The sequence below is a fragment of the Dipteris shenzhenensis genome, chromosome 27 (genome assembly GCF_047967505.1).
Source record: "Dipteris shenzhenensis isolate YYH24624 ecotype China chromosome 27, Dip_SZ_1.0, whole genome shotgun sequence".
In the NCBI taxonomy this organism is placed as follows: Eukaryota; Viridiplantae; Streptophyta; class Polypodiopsida; order Gleicheniales; family Dipteridaceae; genus Dipteris; species Dipteris shenzhenensis.
This window is the reverse complement of record NC_141622.1, coordinates 2,089,438-2,115,221: the sequence shown is the minus strand read 5'-3', so window position 1 is coordinate 2,115,221 and position 25,784 is coordinate 2,089,438. Positions and strand designations below refer to the sequence as shown.

Genomic DNA, 25,784 nt, shown 5'->3' with positions numbered 1-25,784 from the left:
CCTTTTATAGGCCCCAAGGCCTGCTGCAAAAACCGACTAGCAGACCCCTTCCTGGCTGACTTTTGTCTGCCCTTAAAACCGATCTGGTTGGCTGCCTCTACCAGCCCAACCAGGGCCCTATATAAGGGTCTTTTCTAGGCCCTTCTGCAGCCTTTGTTCCAGGGCATAAAGCCCTCCTTTTATTGCAGGATTCAGCCCCCCTGGCCAGCCCATCTCCAGGCCTGATTTGCTGGCTCCAACCAGACCCACCAGCCTCAGCCAATGGCCGACCCAGGTGCTGCTGCTCCCTTCCATGGTTGCGCCACCTGTAGGCTCTGTTGCAGGCTGTCCATGTGCACACAGATGCCCTCCACATAGGCGCCTTCATCTGTGCAATCCCCTGCCATGTTTGCTGCTCCTGACTGACCTCCTGCCAGGTTAGATCCAGGACTTGCTATCCCCACCATCAGCTCCTTCCACAAGTTCCGTGCGTTGCAGCCATGCTGGTCTCTTTGATGTGAGGTGCTGCCGATGTGGCAGCCCCCTCTCTTTCTTTTCTCTTGGGCACATCTTGCCCTAGGTCTCCCTCCCCCACGCTCTCCTCATATGGGGGCTTACAGATGGGGAGGTGACCTTTCCAACATTCGGAACGCGTGTGCTTTTCGCAAGTACACTCCACCATAATTGTGCATTGCCCGTCATGTGACTCGTAGCAAGTTTCACCTTCTCCATCTCCTGGTATTGCTCCCCCAAAAAGTATTGGTTGAAGGAACTAATCCAAGCAAGTAAAGCATGTCCATCTCTTTTACCATGATACTTTGGGTAAAAGTTTTGTGATTGATCTTACCTGACTTCTTTTTATCCCAAAGCTTGAGTGCTTTCAGGATGGCCTTCCCCATGTTGTCTCCATCATCACTGGACTCATGCAAAGGGTTAGTGTCATGGTGTCGCTGCAATGAAGTCTTCACATGATGCTTGTTCTTTCTTTGATGTCTTGTTTTGCTTCTTCCACGCTCATTACCGGAGGCGTCCGACGGCTGCTGTTGTCGCTTTCATCATCATCTTCATCTTTGCTATGCGTTTTTGTGACTTCAGTCAGCTCCTTTAGTACTCGAGTTGTATGTTACACATATTGCGCATGTACTCAAGTTCTTGCTCAAGGTCCTGCACATGTTGCTTCCATGCCTCCATTGAATCTAATGTAATCATAGGCTCCTCGTCCGCGGGAGATATAGGTGGCTTCCAAGTTGACGTCACTTGTCGTAGTGCATCTTCAGTGTCTTGGCGAAGTCGCTTCTCATGTTGATAGAGTGCTTGCCATCCTTCCTCAGTGAGTTTCTTCGGTGTTGGACTTCTCTCTGGCTGGTAGTGATCGTTTCCCACATCCTCGACATGATGTAGGTCTTCAGGATAACCTATTTCTGATAGAATATGCTTTTTGGGATTTATCTTCGTCGATTAGAGTTTGACTTGTTCTTTTCTTGGGTTCATTATTGGGCACTTTGGACTCTCTGGAAAGATAGAAACCACAGAGTCTATGGTGATCCTAGTTTTTCTACTTTTGTTTTCTTTCGTCGCTCTTTGCAGCAATCTCTATTTGATTGCCTGCAAACTCACTACATAGAGTATGATGTATATTTGTCCTACAGTGAGATTTTCTCTTGATGTATTTTCCAGCTATCTTTTGGGACTTATGTACTTTTGTTTTCTTTCGTCGCTCTTTGCAGTAATCGCTATTTGATTGCGTGCAAACTCACTACAAAGAGTATGATGTATATTTGTCTACATTGAGATTTTCTCTTGATGTGTTTTCCAGCTATCTAGTTTGGGACTTATGTACTTTGACATATCCCATTTTGGGATAGTTACTTTGTAATATAATCCAAAAATGTTTTCACCCCCAAAAAAAATGTGTGTGTGAGGGTGTCACACGAACTTTAATACAATCATATCATATCCAATCATCTCTCTCTCTCTCTCTCTCTCTCTCTCTCTCTCAGTGCGAGACAGCTCGACAAACACAGAAACGAGACATCTTTGCAGCCCACCAGAGACAATCACTGTACCAGGCTACGGTTTCTGATTTTGTTTCCGAGTCCCAGCGCGGAGATTGACTTGTTTTTTTAGTTTGTACCTGATACTAGATAGATTGATCTGATCCATTATGCAGTTGCAGTTGACTATTTCTATTCATGATCATGATTTTGTTAGCATAGATTAGTACTCAGCAAGGGTCCTAGTGTGCCCTTTGCTTCAGCCCATTGAGGCTTGTATGAGTTTGCTTTTCTGTGTACTTTGTCCCATAGGCCCGCGAGGCCTCTTGTGGACGTTAATACATCTTTTTTTCTTTCATTCTTTCATTCTTTCTTTCTCTCTCACTCACACTCTTTGGGTTCTACATTGGATGTTGCCTAGGAGGGGAGGGATCTTTGTTCGCTGACCTGATGATATAGATACTGCTGTACACAGATGACATAGTACTCATTTTCTCTTTGGCGGCAAGCCTACAGAGACACCTAGAGGCTCTGTGCCAACCAACCTTGGCAAGATCAAGGTTATGATCATCAACACCTCATGGGTAGTACTTCATTGACACAACATCACTTACCAAGGGGAGCCGATTGAGAGCATGTAGTCATACAATTATCTAGGAGCAGTCTTCTTGCGGGGCTAGTTTTCACGATGACTCATGTAGCCAGAGCACAACTCACACGAGGGTAGGGAGCTTTGGCTCAGCTATGTATTCAAGGCCCTTCTAGGTGAGCGACCTATGACGACTGATGGGCGAAGAGTCATGAGGCTACAGGTGACTATGGGGTCTAGGATGATTCGGAGTAAGCTCTCGGTCCCTCATCAAATCATACAGGCAGAGTTTGTAGATGCCAAACGAAGAGAGAGAGTGAGAGTGTAGGTACAGGACGAGTCGAAGAGAAGTCACGTCAAACTTAGATAGATAGATAAGGTTCCTAAACACAAGTACAAAGTACTTGTATCTAGGCCTAGGACTAAGTGTCCTAGGTGTCACATAGGACTAAGTGTCCTATGTGGCATAGAAGGCACTAACACTATAAGTGCCTACACTTATGCCTACAAGGCACATACCATGGCCTATAGGGCATCACTAGAACCACCAAAAGATGGCCTACAAACCCCCCTCCATGGGATGGGCTGAAGTACTCTGGCAACGTCTCAGAATACATGGTAGTTTTTGGTCATGGTGGCACATGTTCATCCAAAAGGATATAGCCACCTATGAATGTACAAGGAATGTCAGATCATGTAACAAAGGAACCAAGTGTAAAGCCTGTCGGAAGACTTCGAACTTGGGACGAGGAAGTGCCTTTGTAAACATATCTGCGATGTTGTCCTCTGTGGAAAGATAGGACAACTCTATGTCTCCTGCTGACAACCGCTCCCGAACATAATGATAGTGAACTTCAATATGCTTGGTACGCGCATGAAACACTGGGTTACGCGCAATGGCCAAAGCACTCTGGCTGTCAGTGTAGACAATAGTGGAGGATGTCTGGCAAATACCAAGATCTGTAAGTAACTGTCGAAGCCAAACACACTCTACTGTAGCGGTGAAGGCTGCCCTGTACTCAGCCTCACAACTAGACGTGGCAACTGTGGTTGCTTCTTGCTGAGCCAAGAAATACATGAATTGCCAAGCAAAAAACAATTGCCAGTATGTGGCACTCTGGTGTCGGAACGTCCTGCCCAGTCACTATCCGTGTAAGCATGCATGGTAAGTGAACCCTGATCACCATAGAAGAGGGCTAAATCGTGAGTGCCTCTGAGATATCTGAAGACTCTCTTCATTGCCTGCCAATGCTGTGAACTGGGCATGTGCATGAATCTGCTGAGCTGAGATACTGCAGACTGCAAGTCAGGTCTGGTGTGACATAAATAAATAAGGCATCCAACAGCCTGCTGATAAAGAGTGATATCACATGGTGGGCTCCCATCGTGAGCTGAGAATTTGAAGCCAGGGTCCACTGGAGTAGAGATTGGCTTGCAATCCTCAAACTGAAAACGATCAAGGAGCTGTCCAATATACTTGGATTGAGACATCATGATACCCCCCTCAACATGAGCAAACTGAATGCCCAAATAATAATGGAGCTGTCCCATGTCTGACATGTCAAAAATCTGCTGCAAATCAGCCTTGAAAGCTGCAATTTGCTGAGTATCTGGGTCCGTGATAAGCATATCATCCACATATAAAATCAGCACTAAAAAATCAGATCCACTCCCACAGAAATAAAGAGTGGGTTTTGTGGGACTATTCTGAAAACCAAGGGAAAAACCAAGGGATAGTAAGTGTGCATGAATTTTGGCATACCATGCCCTGGGTGCCTGCTTCAAACCATAAAGAGCTTTTCTAAGCCGGCATACCTTATTTTCAGAATTAACAACCTCAAAGCCAGGAGGTTGTGTGACATAGACTTCTTCCTGCAGATCCCCATGAAGAAAGGCAGTCTTGATGTCAAGTTGGTGCACTTACCAATGATGATGGGCTGCAATGGCAATGACACATCGAATGGTAGTAATTCTGGATGTGGGAGCAAATGTCTCCTCAAAGTCAATGCCTTGTTGTTGGGCATACCCTTTTGCAACAAGACGAGCTTTGTATCGATCTATGCTGCCATCAGATTTTCTTTTTAATTTGTAGACCCACTGCGTTCCAATGGCATGCTTGCCAGGTGGGAGATGTACTAATTCCCAAGTGTCATTTTTGGCAATAGATTGTAACTCAGCTTTGATTGCATCCATCCACTCTTTGCTGTCAAAAGCATCTTTATGGCACAAAGGCTCTTCATTGCAAGCTGTCGCAAGGAGTGCAAACTCAAGAAAGTGACCATGCTGTCTATTCCCTGATCTTGTCCGGGCAGCAAAAGGCTGATCTTGTTTGCTGTCCCTCAATGTGTCAAGAAGCCATCTGGGAACTTGCCTTTGCTGTCTATTGGCAGCTCTTTCTTCAATGACTGCATCATGAGTAGTGGGATCATTTTGTGCCGGAAGAGAAACCTGCAAATCAGCATGAGGTGGTGGCTGATTATTGCTTAGTGGAGGGCCTGCAGGAGGCTCATGTTGCTGCTCAAAATCCTCTTCTGATGATGGTAGAGGTAACCAAGATTCAAAGGCATCAAGCATGTCAATATCTGGCTTTGGTTTGCAGTCCACAAGAGAAGAAGCTGAATGTTCAGCAAAGATCACATCTCTACTAACAATAATCTTCCCAGTATTTGGTTGATATAACCGATACCCTCTGCTCTCCTAGCTGTAACCAATGAATATGCATTTGATTGCCTTGTCATCAAGCTTATGTCTCAGCTGAGATGGTACATGAACATATGCAAGAGACCCAAAAACTTTCATGTGTGAAAGTGAAGGCTTCCTGCCTTTCCATGCTTCATAAGGTGTAATAGTCTTTAATGCTCGTGTAGGTGATCTATTCAGCACATAGTTGGCACACATTACTGCATCAAGCCAAAATTTATTGGGCAAAGACTTGGCCTTAAGCATGCATCTGGCCATCTCCATTGTGGACCTGTTTTTCCTTTTAGAAACAGGATTCTGTTGAGGAGTGTAAGGAGTAGTGCATGAGTGAATAATGCCTCGTGAGGATAGAAATGCATCAAACTCCTTTGACATATACTCACCCCCCCCTATCTGTGTTGAGGGTGACAAGCTTGCATCCTGATTCATTCTCAACCATATTCAGCCATCTCTGAAAGCATAAGAAAACTTCAGATTTGGCCTTCAAAGGATATACCCAGCAATACCTTGTGAAATCATCAATGAGAGTCATGAAATACTTGTATCCTCCAATGGCATTTGTCCTCATTGGGCCACAGACATCACTGTGTACTAGCTGCAATTTCCTTTGTGAGAGTTTTGGACAATTCTTTTGAAAAGGAAATCGATGCATCTTACCCAAAAGACAACCGTCACACACATATTTAGAAACTGTGTGAGTCTGAGGTACATCATTTGCTATCTGCTGTGAGTGTAGCTTTGCAAGAGCTCTATAATTGAGATGGCCCATTCTCTCATGCCAAAGATGAGTTTCAGCAAGCTGTGAATCTGTAATAGCCAATGCTTCAGTAGAAAGTGCAGCTGAATGATGATCAAGGTGATAAAGCCCTTTTTGCAAAGTGCCAGTGCGAACTATGGCATTGTCATCACGAAGATCATATACTAGGCATCTGTAGCCATCATAAATTACTCTGAAACCTGAAGTAGCAATTGCTGAAATTGAAATCAAGTTGACTTCAATTCGAGGCACAAAAAGAACATTTGTCAGAGTGACAAGATGGGTGGAAATGGATGTGAGCTGCACATCTCCAACTCCTTTTACAGCATATGAAGCATTATTGGCACATGTAACAGTCCCCCCTCTAGGTGCATCAGCTAGAGAATGAAACAACTGTCTGCAAGATGTGACATGCTTGGAAGCTCCACTATCAAAGTACCAGGACTGAGCATCATTAGCAGCAAAGAGTGCATCAGCTTTGGAGGGATCAAATGAGCAATGGACAGACCATGCCCAATCATCCTGAAGAGCATGTGCATGTGAAGCATCTGCTGGCTCATGGGATTCAATGGCATGTGAGGCATTAACTGTCAATCCTGCTTTCTTTTTTTCCGAAGCAATGCGCTTCCTGCATTCTGAAATGTCATGTCCAGGCTTGCGACAATAGTTGCATCTTTTCTTCTTTCCCTTATCTGCTGTATTTTTAGATGCATGGGAGGAATTGCAGCTGCTATGCGTAGAGGAATTGCAGCTGCTGTGTGCAGATTTTGGCTTGCCCATAGGCTTGGAAGCCTTGCCTCTTCCTGTCTGCTGTGAAGCAAATGCATGATCAGCAATAATGGCTTGTCTGTTAGCTCTACTTTGCTCTTCCTGCAAAAGCAAAGTAACTAGCTGATTAAAAGAATAGTGGTCTGGATTACCCATGGCCACTAATCGAAGGGTTGTAGCAAACCCTTGATATGTATCTGGTAGTCCATTCAATGTAGTACTGACAAGCCGTGAATTTGGCACCACCTCATCAATGTTGGCAAGCTGTTCCATGAGGTCCTTGACCTTTGTCAAATATGCATCCATTGACTCACCTTCATTCATATTCACTTCCTGTAATTGCCTTCTCAAATATGCAACATGAGCTTCATTGCGAATCTGATATAGAGAAGCCAATTTATCCCAAGCATCCTTTGCTGTCCTGCAAGAACGGATGTGTGGAATAATGATTCTCTTGCATGATAAAGCAATGCATGAATGTGCATTTGCATCTCTTGCATCCCATCTAGACTGAGAAGGTGCAGCAGTAGAACCAACCACTGTAGCATTGGCTGGCCTCAGATCAGCCCCAGAAACAATATTCCACAAATGCTTTGCAACAAGAATATGTTTCATGAGATAAGACCACATCGGATAGTTGGTGCCATCCAACTTATCATCTTCACGAAGAACTCCAAATAAATCTTGATTGTTCCAAGCCATAGCAACTGTGATAACCTGTAAAAGACCTGAAAAACCAAAAGCCTCAAGGCTATCACTGCAAAAAGCTGGCCGTCCCAAAAATGACAGCAAATATCTGCAAATTTCTGACCCAAATCAAAGGGCAAATGCGGATCTGACCCAAATGTGACTGTGATAGGCAATGTTCACTGCAAAAACAGCAAATTTGGCAAAAGCCCCAAATTTATTGAGGGCAAATAGGCCAAAAAGAGGGCAAATTCAGAAAATCCCCAAATTTTGCTGAAATTTTGCAAATGTGACCCAATGCATGCAAATCTGACTCAATGTCCTGCAAATGTAACTGAATGTCCTGCAATCTGACCCAATGTACTGCAATCTAAACAAGAAGTTGCAGAACAAATCCCAAAACTCCAATTTCTTGCAAGAAATTGCAATTAAAGGAGGTGAAAGGAAATGAAAACCCCAAATTTTCCAATGTCCTGCAAAAGGCCCAAATCGGCAAATGTCTGTAGATGACTGCAGTGAGACCAAGGACCTGATTTTAGCGAAGGTACGAAACGGCGTACGGTACAGTACGACGTACAGATGGAGTACAGCGCAACGTACGGTACGGTGCAGGTACAGTTGACGGCGCAGATACAGTTGACGACTGATATACGGCGCAGATCTAGGTGCAGAGTACGGCGATGCAACGGCTACAGTACGGCGTACGGCGATTTGAGTACGGTGATCCACTGAAGGTACGGCGAAGTGTACTGCGATGCACGACTGCAGTATGGCGTATGGCGTATGGCGACCCTCGATGCGCAGGTACGAATTGAATGTAGGTACGACTCTGAAGGTGCGACGGAGCAGATAGCGCTGAAGGGCCTCGAACCAGATCTGGGAATGTACGCAGAAACTGTACGGAAGGTACAGAAGGTACGGACTGTATGACGCCTGCTTGTCGACCAGCAGGGCAGAAAAATCTCCAATGAGCAATGGAGGCTCGGGGCTGAGGAGAGCTAGAGGGCTAGAGCAAAACTTGCTCTGATACCACTGTAGATGCCAAACGAAGAGAGAGAGTGAGAGTGCAGGTACAGGACGAGTCGAAGAGAAGTCACGTCAAACTTAGATAGATAGATAAGGTTCCTAAACACAAGTACAAAGTACTTGTATCTAGGCCTAGGACCAAGTGTCCTAGGTGTCACATAGGACTAAGTGTCCTATGTGGCATAGAAGGCACTAACACTATAAGTGCCTACACTTATGCCTACAAGGCACATACCATGGCCTATAGGGCATCACTAGAACCACCAAAAGATGGCCTACAAAGTTCGCTATGACACCACTTCAGCTTGATGCCATCTTCCAGACAGTGACATGTTTTCATAAGGTATGGGCCTTGACTAGCTTGAGGCTATGGAGGTTGGCATTAGAGACATCCAGCCAACTAGTCGAGAGTGGGGTTAGCTCAGCTTGGTACGCACACATATTCATATGGTTTGACAATTAGGATATTTAGATGGACCGCCTTCCTCCCTCTCAGTATAACTTAGATGCCCCGTCCCTTGAGTTCCCATGAGATGAGATTAACCATATTATACGGTTGGCTCTACTCAAGCTTTGTACATCATGGACTTGGGGAGGGAACCAAGAGTTCCACACCAAGATTGAGTTTTACCATGATTACCATGATTACCGTGGTTACTTTAAGAGAGTATCAGAGGATGGAGTGATTATTAGGTCCCAGTATTTGGAGGACAAATGGGTCTCACATGCACTGAGGATTGCCATTGGACAGATATGGGTCTTATCCCATTAGCTGAGGCAGGGAGAGCCACTTGCACACCTAGAGAGCAGCGGATTTGTAGATTATGCACACTGGCAGAGGTGGAGACAGAGGAGCACTTCCAATGTACTTGCCCCGCCTACTGTGAGATCCAATGACGGTATCATTGTTTCTTTCAAGAGGGCACAGTTTTGAGCCACTCTCTCGGGTGATCCACTTCCATGACCTGGTCTGCATTGGACTTTATTTGATGGAGATGCGGGGACGCAGAGGCCTTATTGCAGCTGATCAGGCAACAGGAGGGGACTATGCCACAAGAGACAGACGAGCCGAGCATAGGGTAATGTCACATAATTCTGTGCATTCAAGTCAGCCCCGGGAGATAGGGGAGTAGAGGAGGAGATAGCCGACACGAGGGCAGCATGGATCAGTGGGAAGAAATGGCGTGGAGTAGAGCCAGAGACACATAGACCACACATGATGCAAAGGCTGATCAAGGCACACATGCTGGAAGTCCAGCTCCTCCCAACTCTACTCAGAGGGGACCCCGCCCGAGCCGAGGTCTCACACTTGATATGGCCTACCAGATACAAAGATCACGCTCCCTTGCCACAAGCAGCGAGAGATGACTCAATAGACTTTGATACATGACATCTTTGCGGCCAACCGGAGAGCCACCATGGCACGTGGATATGTTTTCCCAGCAGTAGTTTTGAGTGCTTGAGTTTTTGAGTTTTTGAAATTTTTAGCATAGCACTGAGCAAGGGCCTTAGGGCGCCCTTTGCCTCAACCCACAGTGGCTTCTATGAGTTCCTTTTTTGATTGTAGTATGCCTCATAGGACTCCCAAAGATGCCAATAGATATGTCTTTCTTTTCTTCTCTCTCTCTCTCTCTCTCTCTCTCTCTCTCTCTCTCTCCCCTGCTGTACTAAACAAGATCCTTGTAAAGTGATTAGACAAATTAAGGGTTGGGGGCATTCCATAGGAAGTATATCGGGAGGGGAGGGGGGGTTTTCAAGAGAAGCCACCATACGTTTTTTTGTTTTTAGCTGAATGTCATTTCTCCATTGAGATATGAAGGAGGAAGTATATTTGAAGCATTACATTTTGTTGTGCTAGGGCAGGAAGGGAATGCATTTAACCTTAAGAAAGCAATTATTGGTTAATGCAGGGTTTGCAGTCAAGGGGGACACCCTTTTCTCAATTGTCAGGAATCGTTTGGGTTATTTTTTTTCCTATAAGATGTAGTTAACAGTCAAGGGATGCCCTCTCCTCACTGGTGGGATTGTTTGGTTTATATGTAAGAAAGGCTTGCCGTATTCTTTTTTGATGTATTTCAATTTTCAAGTTGAGGGAGGATTCCAAGAAAGCTGTCACTGCAGTATAACTATAGTGTATAACTATAGTGTCATTGGGAGGGAGGTGGGTAGACAAAGGGAGGCTTTAAAGGTCTTGCTCAAATGTCGGCTGTGCTCTCTTTTAGTCACCTGTGTTTGAGGTGTTAAAGACCATTCAGAGCTTTTTCAGATGGATAATCGTGAAATTGCTTTCTTCTTATCTGATTGTTATTTCGTTGCATAGGAACTAATTGTTCACGCCCATTTTTTATGGCTTCTATTTTGGGATCAGGTTTAGAAATTTTGATCTGTAATCTGTTTTTCTTTATGCCAGCCATGGTATGGTTATGCACTTGCTGAATATATACTGAGGAGTCACAATTCAGAGGTTCCTTTACAGGTATGCTTATCCACTTCATAGACAAGTCTTTTGTCTAGTTATAGAGGAGCATGCATATACAAGCCAAGTAGCAGGTTGCTGAGTGATTTTTTGTTCTATAGGTTTGCAAACCTTTATGAATGGTTTCCTTTCTGAAGGCAATGCTTTTTTGGATAGGTGTATCTGTTAGTTGGTCTGCGTGCGCTGATGAGCTAGGTTTTGTAGATTTCTGCGATGAGCAATTTCGGGAAGATTGACTTCCATTTCCTCCAGAAACCTGAATGTATTGCCATGCTACTGCAAAACCTTGTTTGTATCACAATACCTCTTTTGTCCAAACAAGGAGCAGTCCATTCTTTTGACCATTTTTCTTGATATAGTCTCTTCTAATGGAGTCATTAGAATATCCTCCATAGTTGCAGCCAAGTCTTCAGCTTTAATTATTTGTGCAAGCCTACCTTTTATGCTCAATGTGCGGATTAAAAACACCACTTTTTTTTTGGGGGTGGTAAAGGTAGGATTTTCTTAAATATGTGTTTCTATGATTTGATGTGATTATTTTTTCCAGTAGTTTGTTTACATTTCTTCAAGTCAACTTATAGAGGCAGTACATAAAGTTTTATATCTATGTAGAGGACTTTTGTGCAAGAATTTAGTAACCAAAATGATGGCAGTATGCACCACCCGACCTGAACATCCCCTGGTTATCAGCTTTGAGGGGCAGCCCATTGAATATGTCGATACCTTTAAATATTTGGAAATCGACATACCAGCCGATCACAGATGGTGGCAATGTGCACAAAGAAGGCTGGATACAGGTTGGGGGAAGTACTATCAATTTGAAAACGACTGTAGGCACACTGACACCTGGAATTGGAAGATTCGGAATATGTTGTTTGATGCATATGTGGTTCAAACAGTGTTATATGGAGTAGAAGTATGGGGGGGCAGCATCTCTCTCTCCACATGGAATGAGATTGAAAAAATGCAGAAAGCTTTTCTACGAAGACATCTAGGAGTCAAGGCAACTACCCCTTATTCAGTCCTCTTATTGGAAACGGGCAGGTGGCCAATTGAATTCCATGCACTGATCAGAGTGATGCAGTACCTAGTGGAAGTACAACAAATGCCAAAAGAATGATTGCCACATAGAGAATGGACTGCTAGTATGAAACTTCAGAAGAATCATAAAAGCAAGATCATCTGCACAGGATGGGAGACAGATATAAGGAAATGGTTCAGCGGATGGAAAGTGGAATCATACCTGACTATGCCTCGTGAAAAGGTCAAGATGCAAGACTTCCAGTTGTCCCTACTATGCACTCTACAAACCCAATGGTTAACAGCAGAAAAGAGGACCAAGCTAGAATACTATCAAGATTAAATAAATCCTTTATGCTGGTCATCTTTCATGACACCAGATGCCCCTGCTTAGCCATACATCAGTACTCCCATACCTCTTCTCTATTGCAGGAATATTGCCAGATTTCGCACACGGTTACATACCTTGGCAATAGAGACAGGAGCTTGGCTAAATCTACCGCGACATGTCAGAGTTTGCAGATTCTGTGATTCGCAGACAGTAGAGACAGAGGTACATATAGCCCTACACTGTCCCTGATATGCACACAATAGAGACGACTATCAGCAGATACTGACAGACACCACTCAGATCTCGTCAGTTCTCTCCACTGCCTCTCTGGTAGCGTTGGGATCTTTTGTCACTCGTCTTTTTTTGTACCATCAAGAACTTGAAAATTCTTGACCCCTCCACAACGGAGGAGATTTTTGTATTGAGGATTAGGGCCCATTGGTCATTTTTGGCCCCCCGAGGATGATAATAAAATTCTACTTCTACTTCTACTTCTCTCTCTCTCTCCCGCCTCTCCCCCCCATACAGCAGCGCCGTCCATACACCGCCCGTACATCACCGCCGCTTGTACAATAGGCTGTTCAGCAGCACCATACAGCAAGTCGTCGTACACAGCTCGTCACCGTCGTCCGTACCACCTAGCCCATACACAGGTCGTCGACCTCTGTACAGCTTGTTACCCTCGGCTGAGCTGAGCCCTTGGCTCAGCCTGGGGGGTTAGCTTCAGTGAAGGGCTTGGAGAATCTGCAAGGCCACCATGGATTTCCTGAAGGTGAAGACTTTCGCCACGACCCCCGTTAGTAAGCCCTCTTACTCCAACATTGCAGCAACACCCAGTCCCTATACTTTGACGTACAGGAAAAGGATCGGATTAGACCCTCAAGAGCACATGTACCACTTGGAGCATGAAGTCAGAGAGCTCAGGTGCTGGTTGCAGCTCTTAGCAGAAAGGTGAACGAGATGGAGAACAAAGGCAAGCAAGAAATTATTGCAAAAGCTATGGAGAAATTCAGCACATTTCCACCAGCACCAACTCTTGTCTCCAAGGTCAAGGAAATGATCAACACCCAGGTGAGTTCAGCCAAGGAAGAGATGGCTATTGTTGAGGACAATAAACTCAACAAAGTAGATTTGTACACAGAAGTAAAAGAGCAGCAGGCTATAGCACATAATAACTATAGCACATAATAAGAAGATACTACGCATTGGAGGGCTGCCCAAGGATCGCCTTGGCCCTTTTAATGAAGAAGAAGATTACACAACAGAGGAGAGGATTGCATGTCTCAAGAAGGAAATATCACAAGTAGAGTGGGATCATAACGATATCAGCTGTCTCTCTCAAACAGGAATGCAAGTACAAGTGTTTTTCAAGGAGAGAGCAGGAAGAATTAAGATTCTTCGACAGACAAACAAGTTGAAGGGCACAAGGATTTGGAATCTGGATCTTTGAGGAACTCACCTTAACTCAGCTCAAGCAGAGGAGTGTCGAGCTCACCAAAATGAAGGATGCACATAAAGCTGGAAAATGGGCTGTGTATTGATATGGAACAACACTAATTAGAGATTTCAAATCTAAACCTAAAGACTCTCAGTCTTAAAGTGATGTTATGAAGGCCACTTCAATTAGTTTTATAGTCCTAGTATGTATCGGTGTGATATAATAATCGAGCTAAGATGCCATGTGCAGTCCTCGATCCTCTGGCTTATTTAGATGTTCTAAGTCTTTTGGACATTTTGTACTTTGTCCCATAGACCTGTGAGGTCTCCTGCGGTCCTGCGGATATTAATATGACTTTCTTTTCTTTATTTCTCTCTCTCTTTCTGTTACACAAACTTTTTTTTTGTAAGAAGCAGTATTCATTAGAAAGAATATACATTCATAGCTGTCTCAAAACGAGACAACTACTACTTAAAACTAAAAACAGTAGTAAAAGACTTCTAACGGGCCCAAAGTAAGGTCTCTAGGAGAATGTGCATCTTGGAGAGATCGATGCAAGGAGGCACGGAAGAAGTGATAATATCCAACTGAGAGTGCTCGTACAATTGAATGTTACAAGCATGATATAACGACCACTAAGCCGAGTAACGGCACCAACAGAAGAACTGATCATAATCTTGCCTAGAGGCATATTTGCCAAATAAGCAAAACTTCATGTCAAAGGACATCCCCGGAAAACGAGCACGAAGACTAGCTCTCAGCCTGGGAAGAAATTCACGAGCGACAGGGCAAGTCCAGAAAAGATTATGCACAGACTCCCTAGAATTTGAACATACATTTCATGCTGAGGAGGCTGTATGTCTGGTAGCCAACAAAGATCCAAGCGGTAAGGCCCCCACCAAAGATCACCATAAGAAACTACGCTGCTTGAGAGGAAGCTTATTGCCCTAGATTCGTCAAAGGCAATCCTTCCACCAAGCAAAGGGCTTATCGAGATGCCATAAATGATTGCATGCTCTTGAATCCATAGCTGCGGTAGTAAAAGATGCTTTCTTAGCAGAAAGGTTACCAAAAGAAAACGAGCTTGGGAGTGCTCTATCAAACTTCCAATGCAATTGTGGAAGAGAAACAAACAAATGCGGGACCGGCAGGAAAGGTTGCAACATATTGGAAAAAGTAGGCGAAACAGACCTATGATATGGACCCAAGAAAAATTGCTCCGGGCTTGTGAAAAAGAAAGGACACAACCTTGACCATCCACTACATCATCCACCATAGAAATTGCCAGGCAATGCAGAAAATACGGTTTTCGAGGTTGAAGATGTGCTAAAGGAAAATTGAACAGCTAGATCCAGTGTATACGCTGCAAACGAAGGGTGTTACCAATGCAAATGAGCCAAAAGTTGCTGCCAATCATGTATAGGCAAGTAGAGAAAGGATAAGTGATAAATTTCTGAATATCCAAAGGAGACCAAGGAATGCGGCAAATAGAATTGGAATGACTGCACAATCCGAAGACGTACATGAGAATAGGCTGCACAATCCGAAGACATACATGCAGTGGCCAGGTTGATAATTTCCAATAGTCCAGCTTATGAAACAGCTTTTGTAACACCCAAAGTCTCTCTTGTGGCAAAGAATTATGCCAACCAATAGGATAACCCAAATGGCGCACCACCTGATCAGGAAGAAGCAAGAGACCAGGTCACAACAAGTAATGCCAATCAAAAGTTTTGATTTGCAAAAATTTACTTTCAGCCCAGCTGCAAGGCCAAACAAATCCAAGGCTTGCATGAGATGCCTAACATCATCCTTTGAGTTCCACAGAAGGAGTTGTCGTCAGCATAAGCTTGGTTGACAAAAGGAGGGCCTCCAGGAAAGCACCATGCAAGCGCTGCTGTGAAACTAGGGCATCCACATGCATCAATAGTGGATGTGCAGCAATCACAGAGAGCAGGGCAATAGAGGACACCTTGTCAAACAGATTGACCTAAAGTCCATGAAGAAGGAAGGGCATCAGATAAAAGGCAAGAAGTTGTGGCATCCTCATAAAGCCAATGAACCGCGTTTTGCATCCCGGGACCAAAGCCCAACCGCTGCTTATCATTTGCAATGTTGTCCATGATCTTCCTATGATTTGAAAGACAGGCTGTCAAAAGCAAATGAGGTGCTGAATTTGTAGTTTCAGATGCCCACGTTTCTTTTCCAGAGAAAAGGAACTTCTATTAATGCTTGAAATAACCAACACATACAAATCAGCAAAACCAAAAGGTGCTGACCATGGGAAAAAAAAAAAGGAACTTGGTTGTCACAAAGAGAAACCAGCTTGTTTTCGCAGAACCCAACTCACTACCTAAAGAGTCTTTGGACCAGCGGCTAGCAACCAAGGTGGTGGGCTATACATCCAGCGAATACTGCTGCGTTGAGGACATAAAAAATGCTTGCAGGCCATGCCTTGCAGAAATGCTTCTGCCTTTCGACGGTCTCTCTAGAACCAGAAGTCTCGCGCTCCCAGATGGCACGTAGGATGTAAACAATATCCTGTCAGATAGTGACAAGAGTGGCTGCTGGTGGAACCTCATATCCTCCCATCACCAAGCTGCAACGAGCAACCTAGATGTTCCAGTAAGTGATGCTGGTGTCGTCTCCCAAACACTATCCTGTGGCAAAGACACAAGGCGTATGCGGTTGGGAGGCATAGCATCATATGCCTCAATCCTAGCCACAAGTTGGCCCTAAATCTGCTAAGCTGGAGAGGCAGGATCAATCAAGGCAGCATGACCCCCATCATTGAGCCACACGACCATCCCCTATGTGAAGTCGCACTGTATCCACTGTGTACTAGCCACAATCCTCAAAGCTGCTAACCAAATTCTCTACACTACTAGGGAACCCAAGAGACAGTGCGGTATTGTCTCTAGCACCTTGTCTGTGCAACGGTGACAACTGCCATCCACTAGCATCTACTCCAAGCAAGGGCCAATAGGCAGGCGCCCATGAGTCACCATAACAAAGAAGTATGAGATCTTCCGTAGTCTCAAGTTGGTCCGTAGATGCGGCAAAAGGAAGAGATAACCTCATGGGGGACCTCCTTCTCAACCTAGTGACGCTCTCTCGAGGGGGTCTAGGCTGCTGCCTCAAGCTGCAAGCGGCCGCCAATGTGGGTCATGTAGGAGAAACAACAAGACATGTGTTTCATTCTATGTGCCTTACTCGAGCAAGACAAAACCACTCACCCAGATCCCATCGAATATCTTAGATAGGACGACGCTCCCCTAACCAAATGCACCATCCTGCTCCCTCTTGATCTTATAGGACCGTGTCAGGGTTGATAGTCCACATTTCACCCAATCGGCCCACTATCATGATCCTCTGCCACACTAGCCTATCTAGGACCTCCTTATCCCAACGGTCCCTCTTTGTCTCAGCTTCCAGGAGGCCGCCAATCCCCACCCTGTAGTACCTGCAATAGTATAAATTTCTCAAATTCGGAAGGAATTGTATCCAAAGAGGAACCCTTGTCCTTGAGAATTGTCTAGACCAATGATGGAGAGTCCAAGTGGTGCTCAAACCTTCCCACCAAGAGTCGAGAATTGTTGCATCAATCTCTGCCATCCGTATGCCTGTCCTCCTTAAATGCAAAAGTGCCTACACCCGACCATCTATCTCCACAAGGAGCTTTCTCCAAGTCACAAGGGACCTTGTTGGGCCATGAGATGAACTAGGTCATTAGAGAAGACCTATTACAGGTACAAGACTTAGCTTGCATCTCATGACCTTTCGGTATTGGCTTCTACAGAGATCACTGTCTGCAAATCTTGGAGGAGGGGTTTACTACCAAGCTATACTAACATCTATTTTCCCACATGCACCAAGGATTTCAAATAGGGAAGTTATCTTCGCTTAGGCTATGGATGGAGATAGGACGGGCAGAGGGCTCCATGTGAGAGACTGATTATAGAGAAGGAGAGAGGAACCCAAATAGACTGATTAGGCTAAGCACCAAATTCATGCTCAAACTTGGTGCTAAGACATGTCAAGATTATAGAGAAGGAGAGAGAGACCCAGATATGCTAATCAGACTGAGCGCCAGTAGCACTCCACACTGATTTTCTTCCTCAACAACACCAATCCTCTCCAAATCTAGAGCCACTTATGGCCGAGATCATCTCGTCTATCTGTAGTCAACTGGTGGAGTCAGTCCCATAAACAACATACACAGGTCCCGCCACTCTGATAGATAGCTGACTGCATGGTAGATGGCTAGGGACCTCCCCTCTTTGTCCTTTGCATTTGTGTATTCTCTGACAACGACAACGTGGTGTATTTATTTTCTTGCATCACACACCAACCTTGGCGTGGGTGCTCGTTGTTAGTGGCCCCACCCCTTCGCTTTCATTGTACCTGGTTTTCTTTAGTTTCATCAATGCTTCGATCTTTTGAAGATGTTGATAAACTCTCTCGCTCTCTCTCACTGTCTCTCTCTCTCTCTCTCTCTCTCTCTCTCTCTCTCTCGCGTGTGTGTTTGTGTGCGTGTGTGCACGCATGCACACACACACACACACGAGTTTGTTATATATGATCAAGTCGTGGATGGCCCCAACTCGAGTAGATGCCTCCGGTATGTTGTCATTGGTGCATCTGCATTTGCCGAATGCCTCACGATCCTCAGCTTTGTTGCATCCATCTCCGGTACTATGAGGGAATTATCATCGAAATCTAGGAGGTCAACTTGTCTTGTTCCAATACGTGCATTGAAGTTACCACGGAGGAGAGTGTCCCCGTGTCTAGAGAGCTCTATGATGTCATCATCAATAGTCTCATATGGGCTATGCCCATTAGTGGTGACTTCTCGTGTGTAGGATGATGTGTCTGGGGGAAAGTAACACACTGCAATGAATCAACTTGCACCCACATATGTCATGCATGCTCCTCGCTCCGGATCACAGATATGAGTGGTTTTAGGTGTGCTCTCGAAAGGACAGCCACGCCTACTGAACCCCGTATCCCATTGACTCCCTTCATCTTCTTCCTATGGGCTGATTCCCATATATATACTGTCGCTGGCAGCCCTATTTCCGGGCTTTCATGGGTCTCGGTGTAGAAGATCATGTCTGACTGGTCTTTTCAGTTTCCCACGCTGCCTTCTCCTTCTCCCATTCATCCTTCTTGTTTCTCTCCTTTCTCCATTCATCTTGCATACGCCCTCCTTGTTTCTTGACTTCATTGAGTGTCTTGTCAATATGTGCTTTGAGAGAGAGAGAGAGAGAGAGAGAGAGAGAGAGATGTATTAATGTCCGCGGAAGACCTCATGGGCCTATGGGACAAGGTACAAAGTACACCAAAAGGATGATCTCATACAAGCCTCAGTGGGCCAGTGGGCCAGAGCAAAGGGCGCACTAAGGCCCTTGTTGGGTGCTAAGACTACTAAACTGATAAATTGGAAAACTGATAAGCTGATAGACTGATAACCTGATAACTCTACAGAGCTCAATAGCTCGAGCAAAATCAGATATAACCTGTAGACTAGCAACTATCTGAGAGCTGTAGCATGCTGAGAATCTGAGACTCAAGCTGAGAAGCCAAAGCCCGCACCACAGTGGCTCGCCTGTGAGGAGTGAAAATGTCTTGGATTTGCGTCAGTCAGTTTGTGTCATGCTGTGGTGGCGGAGGGGGACGTGGTCTCGATCTTTGAACCCACTGGGCTATGTTCAGAGTAACCCCTCGCCTCGGGCGGTCTCCTCAGAGGAAAGGTGTGATAGGACAAACCTCAATAGAGTGTGCTCTGGTCACTCTTAGTCGCCTCGGGCGGTCTCCTCAGAGGAAAGGTGTGATAGGACAAACCTCAATAGAGTGTGCTCTGGTCACTCTTAGTGTTGCAGGTGGTCTTTGCATCCTCTCTCAGTAATCTAGGCTGCCCGCGTGTCAGCTATCTGCTCCACCTCCATCCCGATGTGTCCTGGAGCTGACTCAAATGCATAGAATTTTGTGACGTGACGCTGTGCTCTGTCAACCTCTTTGTCCTAATGCCTGATCGCCTCATGTTGCTCTCTGATCGGTTGTAGTAGGGTCTCCTTGTGTCGGCGCATCTCAAGTAGATATAGCCCAATGCAAACGTGATCTTGGAAGTGGATCAATCGTGAGAGTGGACCGACGCTGCTCCCTTCCTGGTAGAGGCAATGGTATCATCCCCTGATCTCATAATAGGCTGGGCAGACACATAGCTGCTTCCTGGGTATGCATGCTGCTCTCCCCGTCTCGATCCTCAACTGATGAGATGAAACACGGATCTGTCCAATGGCAATCCTCAGTGCATGTGAGACTCCTGTGTCCTCTAGATACTGGGGTCTGATGATGAATCCCTCCTCTGATTCTTTCAGGAAGTGGTCGCGGTAGAACTGGCACTTGGTGGGGAGCTCCTGGTCTCCCCCCCAAGTCCGAGACGTATGGACCTGAAGGAGTTCTAGCCGTATGATACAGTTGATCTCATCTCGCGGGATCGATTTAGGGGTTCCGCCCATGCTATGCTGAAAAGGGGGAGCTTGTCCATCTAGATACCGTGCTTGGTAAACCATGTGGATATCCGTGCATACCATGTGTCTGCTCCGCTCTCTGCTAGTCGTTTGGATGACTCCAAGGCCAGTCTTGGTAATCTCCATTGAGGCAAGTCTCAGACTCTGTGGATGAAAGTCACTGTGTGAAAGATGGTATCAATCTGTAGGGGAGTCATGGCGAACTATGCTTGTACTATTTCATGTGGAATTGAGGGCTTACTTTGAATCATCTTGGACCCCATAGTCACCTGTAGCCGCTCAAATTTCCTCCACTCGGTCTTCGGTAAGTCACATCCCCAGAAGGGTGCTGCATACATGGCCGTTGGTCGCACTAGTGGGTTGAAGAGCCCGCTCTTTGTTGGTGGGTTGTGAAAGTGTGCCTGGAAGCACTGTCTCTCTAGTCGGGCCAAAGCATCCCGTCCTCGTGTGAGTCATGCCTGGGCTGCATGTGTCATGGTGAAAAGGGGTCCTGTGAAGACTGCTCCCAAATATGTGTAGGACTGCACTATCTCCACTGCCTTGTCATGATAGGTGAAGTTGAGTTGACGAGTCACTGCATGTGAGGTGTTAAAGACCATAACCTTGGTCTTCCCAAGATTGACTGTCAAGTCTCTCTTTCTGTCAAAACACCTCTAGTGCCTCCAGATGTCTTTGCAGCCCTTCCGCGAGGATGATATGAGGACTATGTCATCAGCATATAACAATATCTGTATCATGCTGACTCATATACGCTCACCACACCCCAAATCAGCGTCTCTGGAATTTGCATCTCCTGTAGTCTCTTGACCATGAGAGAGAGAGAGAGAGAGAGAGAGAGAGAGAGAGAGAGAGAGAGAGATTATTCTTTCCAAGACATTTGCCCAATGCAGGGGATGTGGCACAGTGGTTGAAATTTTTGCTTAAGGGCTGTTTTGTTGAGGGCTGCTATAGGGTCTTTTATGAAGTTATTTTCATGGATGCCCAATATAAGCAACAGCTTTTACAAAAATCCCCTCTCTTCTTTGGCGATCAATTGGTACATGTTTATGGACTTCAATTATACTCTGTGTTTATCTGATCACTTTTCGCTCTATATGATCTTGAATTTTGGTCCTTCAATGACTGAGGGCATCTGCCTTACAAACGGTTTCTATTCGTCAATGAAGCACCATGCCTTTCAAGTGAGGGCCAGGGTTCTTATTCGTAGAATTTTTTTGCATACCGCTGTTGACACAGATTGGGCGTGGGACCGTGTCTCTATGGGCATGCAAGATCTTATTAGGGATTGTAGCAGGTGCTATTTAGGTGATTTGTGTCGCAAAGTGGTGCATGCAAAGGCCTTGATTCATTTAATGCACATTTTTAATCAGATAGCTTTTTTATTCACAACCCAAACCAAGAGAAGGCGAAAACCCACGGAGAGAGAGAGGGGGGGGGGTTAGGGTTTAAAGAGAGAGAGAAAGACATTATATATATACATATACATGTGTGTGTGTGTACGTATGTACGTATATCTGTTTGTCTGTATGTATGTAACAAAAGACATTTAATTGCAAGCAACATACTTTAACAAAAAATTCACTCTACAAATGAGTGTACTTCAAAATGTTGCATCGGACAATAGAGTCATATATGCCAAGATACAATACCTAGATAATCCCGTTGATGAAGTGGCCACATAAACCTTCCTAATAAAGAAGTCTACACCTATGTACTTTCCCATGCATAGTTGCCAGCAGAAACGAAAATGGCAGAAATGCAGGAAACCGAAGTCGAAACGAGGAAATGAGAAACAGTAATATAGTACAATTTCTGTGTAAAAATTAACTTTTTATACATAATATAATTATAAATATAGTGCAGCGTGCTTAAAGCGACAAATTATGCTACTTAGCATCTGCTTAGTCACTAGTGCTATTAAGTCATGACTCATGCAGCATGCATGATGCTTCAAGTTTCAACATCTATGATTCTATGATCCATCATTTATGAATGATGCTTCAAGATTCAAGAATCAACAACAGTTACAACAATCTGAAACGACTTAAAATATTGCAATTGCATAAGTAAAAAGCATCATAGTATCTACTATTATCCAGATTCCAAATTCATGAACCATGTGACATATCAATGTCTGAAAAATAAAAGCACACCCATAGAAACTACTAGCATCCATGATCATGAATCATGTTAAAAAAAGGTAGCCAGCTGCCAAAGTAAACTCAACACTACATCAATAATCATAAAAAAAAGAAATAGCATAGTCTAGACTCTAGACTAAGAGACTCTAGAGACCATGACGCATCTGAAGGTACAATACTAGTCTAGGCTAGCACTGTCCAACTGAAGGTACTATACTGAAGGTACTAGGGCCTAATCTAGTAGTACTAGGCTAGCACTGTCCAACTGAAGGTACAATACTAGTCTCATCTCCATCATCTCCATCATCTGCATCATCCATCGACTCGGCATCCTCTTCCTTCTCGTTCTCAAATGAGTCATGGGTGTCACTGTGTGAAGGAGAAGAAGCATCATCGGGTGCAGCTGAAGTGCTAGCACCATCTCTAGATGGCTGCGAACGTGTGCGATTTGCTGGTGCCGACATCTCCTCGTACAACATGGCATATATGTTCAGCTCCTCTCGTGGAATATCTGGTATGGCCTTCATCTACTCCACGCCCACCTTGTCAACATCCACCTGGCGAGGTTCGGGGGAGTTGGCAGAGTACTCAAGGAGACGGAGGTTGCAATGGTAGAATACCAACCGCTCCAATTGAGCCGTGCTGAATTTATTCCTCTTCTTTGTGTGGAAGAGGGCCCAAGTGCTCCAATTTCTTCATAAGGACCCGAACTGCAGTCCTGGGAGAGAACTCATATAGCAAGGCATTTTTGTGATAATCCATTCAAGCAAAGATAGGTATCAGTAACTTATTATTTATACAACTTCAAACTGCTTCAAAGTTAAGTTACAAGTAGTGAAGTTTCAAGTTGTGTCTACCAAAGTAGCACAGTTGCCATATTTCTCCCACTAGGAGACAGGCTGCAACTGTGTCTCTCGAAGCCTAGCTGTAGGTCGACCAAATGAGAGGTTGTGATTGCGGAACAGAAGAAGATCATCCTCCAATCTTTGTTGCATTTGCACATCACCATGTGTCCACTTCTGTAGCTATTGTTGTAGCCCCTTCTCCAACTCCTCATTTTCATATTGATCCTCATCACGCCATAGAGGATGCAATACGTGTGCCACCGCATGGATTGGGCGGTGGAACCAATTCCACCTGTAATTCATATTCCACGGATGTCCAGGATCCTAAATCACACACAAGATACAAAATTCATACATAAACTACAAATTGCAGCAATGAGCTTTAGCCTTTAATAGTAATTTAGTGATTGTAGTCTTACTTGTCAGGTGATAGGAAGTAATTTGGGCGCCTCTCCAATCTTGTCCATAAACTCGTACAAGAGCCCTAACGTGCTTCCCTCCATGTCCGTGATGCGAAGCACTGTGTAAATAGGATTTACATCTTTGACTAATTCCTCCGTCTCATGCCACCAAGCTTCATCCATGATCATGCGCGCAAACTTGGTAGACTTTGCATGGCCTTTGTCATCCCAATCATTCCAATCCCGAGACACAACCGTGCATAGCAAGCCCTGGCGCACTCGCACAAGCCTCTCCACCACTATGAACATGTAAGCAAACCTCGTGGTTGAAGGTTTCAATAGCTCAAGGTCAATGTAGGTCCGATAGATGCTGAGGATTTCGGTCTCTTCGTGACAAACTTCACGATACTACGGGCAGTGGAGAAAATAGCACCAATTCAAGCTATCTTTCCTAGGTCCTCAATCAAAAGATCAAGGCAATGTGAGGCACATGGTATCCACACAATCTTTGGGAACTCATCTTGCAACATCTCACCCATAGACACACAATTACTGCCATTATCTGTCACTACTTGCACCACATTGTCCGCACCTATCTCCAAGATGGCTGCATGCATGTTGTTCCAAATGTACAATCCTGTAATCACTGTACCTGCGGCAGAGGCATCTATGTCTCTCAAGAACATCGTCCCCTTGCAAGAAGACACTAGAATGTTGTACACACTTTTCTTGCGTACATCTGACCATCCATCACATAAGAGTGTGCACCCATACTTTATTCAAGCCTGTTTCAAGGGCTTCATTTGTGCTTCCACATGTGTACTCTCTCTTCTTAGCTCTCTTGTCCTCAAGGCTTCACATGTAGGCCCTTCCCATTCATACCCAACGCGATTGACAGCTCTCATGGCCTTCTTCCATCGCAAAGTCTTCGCCGCATGAAAGGGTATTGCACATTGTATAAAGAGCTTCGTGAGCTCACTAGTGACCTTCTTGATTGCTTGCTTTTGCATCCGTGCTTGAATGCTAGACCTTTGTAATGAGCCTCTTTTTCCCACACTAGCATCCACATTAATTGCTTCATGTGGCAAGGGTGTCCTCCTAGCATTAGGACCCACGCTCGATGTTGCAGATGCCCCTCTACTCCTCTTTGAACCCAATGTGCTAGCAAAAGCATCAAGCAATGGTTCCGTGTCCTCGATCTCTTCTTCGTCTTGATTTGTTGCAACAGCGGTGCGCTTACGCTTCCATTCTTGAAGGCCATTCAGCACATCGAGAGGCACATGCTCACACATACCTATATCCTTGTTATGAACACCTGCCAGATGGTCTTTCAACCATGTGATGGACCCCGTTTTGCTGATGTCACAATAGTTGCATTTCCACTTCTTGTAGCCACCACCTCCCGCATAACTATCAATGTAGGTGGCATGTCTCCAATACACATCTTTCAGCATTGTCGAGAGGAGTAGGTAATCGGTATTTGGGAAAGGAGGAGGAGGAGGAAGGGGAGTGAGAGTATGAGGACTAGGAGGAGGACTCAGGGAGGGGGTAGAGTGAAGAGGATAGAGGAGAGTAGAGAGTGAAGAGGATAGAGGAGGAGGAGAGTGAAGAGGATAGACGAGAGTGGAGTGGAGTGGAGGGTAGGAGAGTGGAGAGTAGGTAGGAGAGAAAAGTGGAGTGGAGGGTAGGAGAGTGGAGAGTGGAGGCGGGTAGACAGGAGAGCAGGCTGCAACGCAAAACGGTGCAAAAAGGCGAAAACCCCGATATTAGGGTTTTCCAAAAGAACAGGGAAACAGAAACGGCATTTTAGCCGTTTTCGTTTCCCCAGCGTTTCCATTTCCGTTTTCGTTTCCTGCCGGTGAAACAACGTTTTGTGCAACTACGATCCCATGCATGTGTCAGTGACGGGTGTCTCCCGCACTACCAATAATCAGATTTGTATCTGCGCAAGACAAAATACTTACTATCAAGCACAGAAGTGTGGAAAAGGTGAAAAAAGCTAAATGTATAATCCTCATTTGCATATAACACTATATGTGTGTGTGTGTGTGTGTGTGTGTAGGTGTGTGGTGGTGGTGAGAGCTTGGAGGAGTGGAGAC

General features: G+C 45.1%; 1 protein-coding gene and 1 pseudogene across 3 annotated transcripts in view; one reads left to right on the top strand and one right to left on the bottom strand.

The window, feature by feature from the left end:
• The window catches only part of LOC147883725 (NADH dehydrogenase ubiquinone complex I, assembly factor-like protein (DUF185)), a 137,543-nt gene that overhangs the window by 24,243 nt on the left and 87,516 nt on the right, over positions 1–25,784 (top strand). For all 3 annotated transcript variants that reach the window (XM_087398485.1, XM_087398486.1, XM_087398487.1), the window contains exon 5: positions 10,911–10,976. In XM_087398485.1, the coding sequence (XP_087254611.1) occupies positions 10,911–10,976 (66 nt within the window). The remainder of the gene's footprint in view (positions 1–10,910; positions 10,977–25,784) is intronic.
• LOC147883726 (uncharacterized) lies at positions 23,327–24,371 on the bottom strand (annotated as a pseudogene).